The sequence below is a fragment of the Natrix helvetica genome (assembly GCF_964273705.1).
Source record: "Natrix helvetica genome assembly, chromosome: 12".
Lineage (NCBI taxonomy): Eukaryota > Metazoa > Chordata > Lepidosauria > Squamata > Natricidae > Natrix > Natrix helvetica.
The window spans coordinates 4208492-4218724 of NC_138556.1; the positions used below are offsets into that span (position 1 = coordinate 4208492).

Below are 10233 nucleotides of genomic sequence, written 5' to 3' on the forward strand. Positions count from 1 at the left end.
CAGCCCAAGATGTGATTATTTGTGTCTTTTATTGTCCCTTGATGAATAAGAACAACATCAACCACAAGGGTGATGATGCTTTGATGTCTCCTTCCAGGTGCAGCTTGTAAACAACCGCTTTAAAGGGGTCAAATATTTCCGGCTGAACACACTGGCTTCCCTGGGCTATGTGGTCGTGGTGCTGGACAACCGAGGTTCCTGCCACCGGGGCCTGGCCTTCGAAGGCGCCTTCAAATATAAGATGGTAAATTGCCTCACAAATGGAGGTAGCAAGTGCTGAAAAGGACCAACGGCCCTTTCATGGGTCTTTTTTCTCATTTTGGGTCTCCTCTGGACCAGCAGTCACCAACTGGTGGTCCGTGAGAAAATTTTGGTGGTTCGCAGAAAAATTATTTGTGTTTTTTATATTGCACTAAATCAGGGGTCCTCAAATTACGGCCCCTGGGACTAGTACGTGCAATGAATGGAAAAAATGGTCTTTTTGTGTGGGGCAGAGGGGGGCAGAAATTCCGACTTGGGGTCTGCTTCAGCCTCCTGGTGAGGGGCTTTGGACGAAGGCTGGAGGGAAGTGCTGTTGATGGCCAAGAGCCAAAGGGCCTTGTTCCAGTGGGACTGCATCATGGCCTGGAACTGGCTGACTATCTCAGCCCGCTGAGCCTCCAGGCACCGGTACCTAGCCTTGCACTCCCACAGGAGTCTTCCCTCTGCTTGGAAAGCCTATGCTCCTAGTCCTTAGTGAGGTGCTTCTGCTGAGCCTCCTTCTCGGTCAGATTCAATTTGAACTGAGCTGTTTTGCCAACTCTTTCTCCTGGTGGCTGCTTAGCTCCAACAACTGCTTCCTGTTGGGGCCCTCAGGAGCCCGGCGGGCAGGCGAGGAGTGGTGGGAGGGGAGGGGCAAGTAGAGGCTGGCGAGGCGCCCCTCGACATGAGTGACATCAAGTTGGCCACACCCACCCAGTCACATGACCACCTATCCACGCTGACCCAGCTGGTCATTAGGCAGATCATATTAGTGGTCCGCGGGATTTAAAATTATGAATGTAGTGGTCCCTGAGGTCCGAAAGGTTGGTGACCCCTGCTCTGGACCAGGCTTGGCAACATTGAGATGCTGGCTGGGGAATTCTGGGAGTTGAAGTCCTACCTATTCTTTGTTTTTCTGTTCTCATTCCCAGTTGGGGGAGAGGAGAGTCCTGAAAAGGGACGGTAAGCATGAATAACAGTGAATAAACATACAATTCAATAATACAATGCAATACAATAGTAGAGTTGGAAGGGACCTTGGAGATCTTCTAGTCCAACCCCCTGCCTAGGCAGAAAACCCTATACCACTTCAGACAAATGGCTATCCAACATCTTCTTAAAGACTTCCAGGGTTGGGGCCTTCACAACTTCTGGAGGCAACTTCTGTTCCACTGATTAATTGTTCTAACTGTCAGGAAATTTCTCCTCAGTTCTGTTGCTTCTCTCCTTGATTAGTTTCCACCCATTGCTTCTTGTCCTGCCTTCTGGTACTTAGGAGAATAGCTTGACTCCCTCTTCTTTGTGGCAACCCCTGAGATATTGGAAGACTGCTATCATGTCCCCCCTAGTCCTTCTTTCTCTTAAGCTAAACATACCCAGTTCCTGCAACCGTTCTTCATATGTTTTAGCCTCCAGTCCCCTAATCCTCTTTGTTGCTCTTCTCTGCACTCTTTCTAGAGTCTCCACATCGTTTCTACATCATGGCGACCAGAACTGAATGCAGTATTCCAAGTGTGGCCTTACCAAGGCATTATAAAGTGATATTAACCCTTCACGTGATCTTGATTCTCTCCCTCTGTTGATGCAGCCTAGAACTGTGTTGGCTTTTTTGGCAGCTGCTGCACACGGCTGGCTCCTATTTAAACAGTGATCCACTAGGACTCCAAGATCCCTTTCACAGTTACTACTATTGAGCAAGGTACCACCTATACTGTACCTGTGCATTCCGTTTTTGTTGCCTAAATGTAGAACCTGACTCTTTTCACCATTGAATTTCATTTTATTAGATAGAGCCCAATGTTCAAGTTTGTCAAGATCCTTCTGTATCTTAAGCCTACAAGCCAGAGGGAAGTTCTTTTTAGCTGGGAATGTGAAAAGAGCAGCTTCGGTATCCTTTCTGTACTTGAGTAAGGACACCGGCCTCGTTCTGAATGCAGGACAAGAAGTTTTCAGATGTGAGCACAGCACAAAACATCGTAGGCTGTCCCCTGACATTATTAGGGCTCGTTGCCTTAGAAGAGTGAGGAAAATCCTGAGGGACGACTCGCACCCTGGTCAGCCCTTCTTTATCCTCCTACCATCGGGAAGGAGATATAGAAGCATAGGCAGCCGCACAAACAGGCTGAAGAACAGTTTTTATCCGTAGTTTGTCAGACTCCTGAATGAAACACAACTCTACAACAACATAGTACAACTGACTTGCAGGACGGGCGTGGCGTGCAATAAATTCAAATGGTGCAATGGGACTGGGGGTTTGTTAGTAGGATTCAGTGGGCAAGGGGTTTTTTGTCTTTCACGGTGGGTTGTATTGTGTTGGGGAGGGGGTGGTGATTGTGCACGAAGGGAGGCTCAGCCAATCTCATTATACACACGTTGTACTCTGACAATGAAGGTTTGAATTGAACTGAAAAAAGGGATTGTCAAAGAATCTCTGCTCCCTTTGAAGCAAGCAATACAATCTTTCCATCTTTCCTTTTGCGTAAGGAAAAGCCCAAATGCTGCTTGTTTGAATAATAACGTTGAATTGAACGAATTCCTCTCCTGGGCGTAGACTTCGTAATACAATTCTGAAAGAACCCAATGTAGCCCTGGAATACTTTCACTTTTTCAAAATACTGTAATAAATTTCAGCCAGACTGATTACATCACAGGGAAGAAAACAAGTAAAGCCCAGAATTTAGTTCTTGTTCCCTTTTTGCCTGCCAGTGGTGATAAAAACCCATGTTCAAAGCACACAAGAGGCCGTTGAAGTAAGCAGCCAAATCTCATTGGTGAAGACAAAAAGGAACAAGAGGTTAGAAGTCCACTTCTGCCATATATGTAATCCTCAACCGCTACAATTTTTTTAAAAAAATATATTTTTATTGTTTTTACATTTAAAACAGTGCAGCACCGCGAAGTCAAAGTAACCATACAATCACATTATATACAAAATAATCTCGTCCAGTAACTGTTAGCCTAATTAATACATTATTTATCCTTCTATCCAATCACATTATTTACAGTTTGTTCAGTCTTGTCACCTTGTCTTATACTAATAATAGAATCTGTTCCAGACTTCAAAATATTCCGATTCCCCTTTATTTTTTAGTTCAAGGGCGAGTCCATCTGCTTCCGCACAGGCCATCATTTTTTCTAAGTATATCGAACTCTGGTGGTGTATTTCCTTTTTTCCAATATGCACATAAGTTATACGTGCCGTAATTAGTACATGTATCTTAGATAAAGCGCATCTTTCTTATACCCCTCCTGTATTATGCCTAGGAGAAAAAGTTCTGGTTTGAACAAAATTTGATCTCCCACCATTTGTCCCAGCCATGATCGTATCATTTCCCAGCATGTTTTTGCCTTATTGCATGTCCACCGCATGTGATAAAAAGTGCCTGGTGTTTTTTTGCACTTCCAACAATTTGGGGCCAAGTTTTTAAACATTTTGGAGAGCCCTGCTAGGGGAAGATACCATCTGTAGAACATCTTATGCAGATTTTCTTCATAAAGCCGTGGCCATTGTTAGTTGTTAACCACCACAATTTTGGAGGACCGGGTGTTTGTTAGTAGGGCTCACTAGGCTAGGGATTTTCTGTCTTTCACTGTGAGTTGTATTGTGTTGGGTTATGTGTTGTGCACAAAGGGAGCTCAGCCAATCTTGTTGTACACGTGTTGTGCTCTGACAATAAATGTTTGAATTATGAAGGAGAGATGCTACCTAGAACTAAGGAGGAATTTCCTGACAGTGGGAACAATTAAACAGTGGAACGGCTTGCCTTCAGAAGTAGCAGTCTTCCAATATTTGAGGGGCTGCCACAGAGAGGAGGGGGTCAGGCTTTTTTCCAAGGCACCCGAAGGCCAGACAAGGAATAATGGATGGGAACTGATCAAGGAGAGATTCAACCTAGAAATAAGGAGGAATTTTCTGACAGTGAGAACAATCAACCAGTGAAACAGAAGTTGCCTTCGGAAGTTGTGGGAGCTTCATCCCTGGAGGCTTTCAAGGAAGAGCCTGGACTGCCATCTGTCAGAAATGGTGTAGGGTCTCCTGCTTGGGGGTTGGACTAGATGACCTACAAGGTCCCTTCCAACTCTGTTATTCTATTCTATATTTAAATGTTGTTGAGGCTCCATCGCTGGGCGCTTTGAAGAAGAGCCAGGACAGCTATTTGCCCAGAGTAGTATAGGGTCTCCGGTTTGAGCAGGGAGTTGGACTAGAAGACCTCCAAGGTCCCTTCTAACTCTGTGATTCCCTAATTTACATACTTGATATATACGTGATATTTTCCCCCCACGCCTATTTTTTCTCTCCTTCCAACAGGGACAAATTGAAATTGGCGACCAAGTGGAGGGCTTGCAGTATTTGGCTTCCCGATACGAGTTCATCGATTTAGACCGAGTTGGCATTCACGGTTGGTCCTACGGTGGATTTCTTTCCCTGATGGCTTTGCTGCAGAGGCCAGAGATCTTCAAGGTTGGTTGCCTTGCCACGGCCCATTCCCTTCCTCTGGGCACGGGGGATGCGGAAGTGTAGAAGGCCCAGGGGTGACATGATAGGACCCGATGGCAAACCTATGGTGAGTGTGCCACAGGTGGCACATGAAGCCCCCTCTGCCGGCATGCAAGCCGTCGCCCCAGCTCAGCCCCACCATGCCTGCGTGCGTGCGTGCCTCCCGCCGGCCAGCTGATTTTTAGGTCTCTGCCACGCATGTGGAAGACACAGGTACATGCAGAGGGGGGCGGGGGAGTCATGCGCATATGCGGGAATGCGGGGGAGGTGTGTCACGCCCCCCCACGCCCATTTTTGGTCCCAGGAAGCTTCAGGGAGGCCTCCTAGGCCCAAAGCGGGTCACAAGAGTCGTGCAGGGGAGTCATGAGTGCATGAGCAGGGGGCCGGCCACACGATGTGGGTATGTGTTGTGTGCGCATTGCATTATGGGCTTTTGGCACGCAAGGACAAAAAGTTTAGGCATCCCCGTGAGAGGTATTCCAGTATTTGAGGGGCTGCCACAAAGAAGAGGGGAGAGGGGGGTCAACCTATTTTCCAAAGCACCCGAGGGCAAGAGAAGAGCAAATGGGTAGGGTTAGGCTTTGATCTAGTTGAGACAATTCTTCCAAATGCTTGCAGCCAACGTGACTTTTCTTTGTGCAGGTGGCGGTGGCGGGTGCTCCCGTCACGTTGTGGCTTTTCTACGACACGGGTTACACCGAGCGTTACATGGGAGACCCGGACAATAACGAACAGGGCTACTGCTTGGGCTCCGTAGCTATGCAGGCAGAGAAATTCCCTTCACAGTAAGTCTATGTGACATTTAAAGAAAGAATAAATAATGTTTGTATATAAAAGAAAGAAACATACGGTACATCTCTCTAATACAGGTACTCTCCAACTTACAACGATTCATTTAGGGGCCGTTCAAAGTTACAACAGCACTGAAAAAAGGGACTTATGACCCTTTTTTCACACTTATGGCCATTGCAGCAATCCCGTGGTCGCAGGATCAAAATTCAGATGCTTGGCAACTGGTTCATACTTATGACGGTCGCAGTGTCCCAGAGTCATCTGATCCACTTTTGCGACCGTCTGACAAAGAGGAACTTAACAACGGTGTTGCTAACTTAACAACTGTAATGATTCGCCTAACAACTGAGGCAAGAAAGATCGTAAAATGAGGCAAGGCTGACTTAACAAATGTTTCACTGAACAACATAAATGTTGGGCTCAGTTGTCATAAGTCGAGGACTACCTGTAATAAGGTGGGGTTTTTTTCAGTGACAGTTTTGACAAATGATTAATCTGAGTATGTCTTAGAAGCTGAGGCACAAATTTAGGTGCTCTGAGCGAGGAAATTATTGGGAAGAAAACCTGTTCTAGTATTGTTGCTGGATTTAACTTTTTGCTTTTCATCCCAGTTGCTCTCTTTGACTGATTTTTGTTTGTTCTTTGGGTCATTAGGTGATTTTATAAAATACTGCATTCCTAGATGTGGGGAAAAAATCTGCAGGAAATATACCCTGTTTCCCTGAAAATAAGACCTTCCCGGATAATAAGCCCAATCGGGCTTTTGAGCACATGCGCTAAACTAAGCCCTCCCCCCAAAATAAGCCCCCCCTGAAAATATTGCATCACAGCAGCAGCCATGAGGTGACCACACTCACTGCCTCCTGCACCTCAATAAGGCCAAGCGCTTATTTCGGGGGTCAAAAGAAAATAAGACCGTTAACGGTAATAGTTAATTTCTGTGAAGCCACTGGATTTTACTTCTAATTACATTTTTTCCTGTTTTTTGTCGGTTTCTTCAGGCCCAACCGATTATTGCTACTGCATGGATTCCTGGATGAAAATGTTCATTTTGCACATACTAGTATTTTGCTGAGCTTCCTGGTCAGGGCTGGGAAACCCTACGACCTCCAGGTAGCAGAGAAATGTGTACAGCTCTAAGATGCAAGGGTTATAATGCAGTTGGGTCTGGTTCGGGCTGGGTGGCATGGAGGGGGCAAGGCTGAGGCAGGATCAGGACCATGGAGAGCTCCTGGCTAACTCTCAAGGGAGATGTTGTTCTTCCACCCCTGATAAAAGGAATCAGCCAGGTCAACCCCTTTCCTCCTGGCTTCAACAGTCTGCGGCTCTTTCAGACCCCCAGAATCTTGTAGAACTGAGAAATTAGAAAAGGAACTGTGGATGAATGAAGGCATTATACAGGCCGTCCTTGATTTACCACTGTTTCTTAGCATCCGTTTGAAGTTGCGACCTACCGTATTTTTCAGAGTATGACACACCTTTTTCTCTCAAAAAAGAGGGTGAAAATTTGGGTGCGTCTTATACATTGAATGCAGCATTTTTTGCCTCTTGAAACTCTGCCCCCTTTGCAAAAATGGCCATGCATAGCCTTTAGGAGTGGGCCATTTTTTGTTCATTTTTGCCTCCTCAGCCCCCAGGAACACTCTATAAGCCTCCTAAAGGCTATGCATGCCCCCCCCTCTTTTTTTGACAAAAAACAGGCCTGTTTTCGCAAAAAATGGGCCATTTTGGGGAGGTCTGCAGAGTGCAAAAACTTTTTTTTTTTAATTTGCCTCTTTAAAATCTTGGTGCGTCTTATACTCTGAAAAATATGGCATCTGGAACAAGGGAGTTACAAGCCAATCCTGATGGCTGCTTCCTCACAGTCACATGACCACTCTTACGGTGTCTCTCAGGGGTTACCTGTCTCTTCAGGTGCTAGACAACAGAAGCCATCTGCAGAGTTCCTCGGTCATGGCTTCTCTTAGCTCTAGGTCTGTGAGGGCGAACCTCACGGAGCCTTTTCTGCAGGCACACGAGCCGTTGCCCAGCTCAGCTCCACCGTGCATGTATGCATACCTCCTGTCGGCCAGCTGATTTTCAGGTCTTCCGCGCATGTGGGAGACATATGTGCATGCATAGGGGAGGAGGATCACATGTGCAGGGAGGAGCATGGGGAGGTGCGACACACACCCCTGCAGCCAATTTTTGGTCGCGGGAGGCATCAGGGAGGCCTGCTAGGGCCAAAATGGGGCAGAGGAGGGGGGTCGTGCACGCATGCGCATTGGGAACAGAGGGGGTCGTAGGGGTGTCACATGCGCGGTGGGATGTCGCGCAGGGTGATGTCGCACACACATTGTATTATGGGTGTGGACACACAAGTGCGTGCTGTTGCGTGCATGTGCACACTTTTGGCGTGCGGGGACAAAAAGATTAGCCGTCACTGCTCTAGGTGGAAAGAAACAGCCTAGATTTTCTTGAGGTGCTCGTACGAGAGTGGACACCTGGCGCCCTCCTCCTCCCCAGAGATCCCGAGGATTGCACCCCAGCCTTCTGCATCCCAGTCACAGCTGGATTTCTTTCGCTTTCTTCCTTCCTCCCCCAGATTTATCCGCAGGAGCGGCACAGTATCCGGGTTCCTGAATCTGGAGAACATTACGAACTTCACCTCTTGTACTACCTCCAGGAGAACCTGGGATCGCGCATGGCCGCGCTGAAGGCGATGCCCTGAGCCCCTGAACCCCAGGACTTCTCGTCCACAGCGGTTTAACCAAACAGGAGTGCTTGAATGGTGCCTTCCTTCCTGGTGCCGGCTTCTAACCGAGAGAGAAATCTATTCCCGTTGCCCGGCTTGATTGATGATCCTCTTCCTTTTTCAAGATCCCCTCCTCCCCCCATTGCCATACAGGAGATAACTGTACGGCAAATGAATAATTTTAAATGTAAATAATAAAACGGATGGCTGTACAGTCTCTTGGATTCTGGGCTTCCTTCCTAACCAGGGGGATGTTGGTTACAGAACAATAGCAATAGCCCTTAGAATTGTATACCGCTTTACAGTGCTTTACAGCCCTCTCCAAGCAGTTTACAGAGTCAGCCTATGGCCCCCAACAATTGGGGTCCTCGTTCAACCAATTTCCGAATGATTGAAGGTTGAGTCAACCTTGAGCCAGTCAGGATCGAACTGCTAGCAGTGGGCAGAGTCAGCCTGCAATACTGCATTCTGATAGATGATAGATATAGATGATAGATAGATAGATAGATAGATAGATAGATAGATAGATAGATAGATAGATAGATGATAGATAGATAGATAGATAGATAGATAGATAGATAGATAGATAGATGATAGATAGACAGACAGACAGAGGGAGAGTGAGACAGAGACAGAGAGATAAGACATATAAAGTAATAGCACTTAAGACTTATATACCGCTTCACAGTTCTTTACAGCCCTGTCTAAGCGGTTTACAGAGTCAGCCTCTTGCCCCCAACAATCTGGGTCCTTGTTTAACCGATTTTAGCCATGGAATAGCTCGCTTCTCAGAGCTCCGGGTGCTTCATCACTGGCGGTTTTCAAGAATAAATTGGACAACCATTTTCACAGGATGGTATACATTGTGCAAGGATGGACTAGAAGACCTCCAAGGTCCCTTTCAGCCCTATGATTCCATTTTTCTATCAATCAGATCAAAATAGTTTGCTTGGGAATGTTCTGTTTTTCTTCACCGTTCTCCCGAGAAAACCTATCATGCAGCTCCTGTGGCCCTTAATCTCTGTTAAAACCAAGCTCTCCTCATTATTCAGAATGATTTGGACCTTGGGGTATTCTGGATTTGGACCTTGTAGGACTAGAAGACCTTCAAGGTCTCTTCCAACCCGGTTATTCTACATTCTTCACGTTGTCTTGGGGTGTAGTAGCCCAGGATATCATTCCTAAAGTGTGACTATAACTCTAGCATGAGGAAGGTTTTTAACACACGTCGCGTTTTTGGTTTTCTGAAACAGAATTCTGAAGATTCTGTTTGATCAACTTGTAGTGGGCTCGTTCCTGCCTGAAACCCTTGGACACAACTGGAGTCACTGCCATTAACTACACACATTGGTGAGAACCAGAAGAGACGTTGGTTAATGTGGCGGGGAGGTATTTTCTCTCTTGTTGGCCATCTTCTAAGGAAAAACCCAGCTTCAATTTATTCAATAAACAACAATTAGCCAGATGTTCTATATCTTCCTACATCTTTCAGGGGAAGACACAAAAAACAGAAAAGAAAGAGAAAGCGGTAGATGTGTCACCTTCACTTCATTTTGATTTATAGTTCTGGATATAGATTAACAGGGACCTTGTAGGTCATCTAGTCCAGCCCCCCGCCCAAGCAGGAGGCCGTACACCCTTGATGGTGAACCTATGGCATGCGTGCTCGCCAGCTGTCAGCCATTGCTCTTCCGAGTTCCGGTGCACGCATGCCCGCCAGCCAGCTGGTTTTCATGCGCACCAGGAACTGGAAGACTAGGTGACTGGTGCGCATTCACACGCTGGAAACCAGAAGCTCATCTGCTCTTCTGGCCCGCGTGTGTGTGCGCGCCAGGGAGTTGCTCTTCCGGTTTCTGGCACTTCCCCCCCCCCCGCGTATACCCGCACGCTCCCATTTTGGCACGCGGTGCTAAAAAGTTTTACCAACACTGCCCTATACCATTTCTGACAAATGGCAGTCCAATCTCTT

At 46.8% G+C, this 10233-nt stretch overlaps 1 protein-coding gene across 2 annotated transcripts in view; it reads left to right on the plus strand.

Moving 5' to 3' along the window:
- Positions 1–8481, plus strand: part of DPP8 (dipeptidyl peptidase 8) — a 43890-nt gene extending 35409 nt beyond the window's left edge. For both annotated transcript variants that reach the window (XM_081965214.1, XM_081965215.1), the window contains exons 16-20: positions 98–244; positions 4550–4702; positions 5381–5523; positions 6532–6643; positions 8115–8481. In XM_081965214.1, the coding sequence (XP_081821340.1) occupies positions 98–244; positions 4550–4702; positions 5381–5523; positions 6532–6643; positions 8115–8240 (681 nt within the window). In that variant the 3' untranslated portion in view covers positions 8241–8481. The remainder of the gene's footprint in view (positions 1–97; positions 245–4549; positions 4703–5380; positions 5524–6531; positions 6644–8114) is intronic.
- Positions 8482–10233: the final 1752 nt, after the last annotated feature.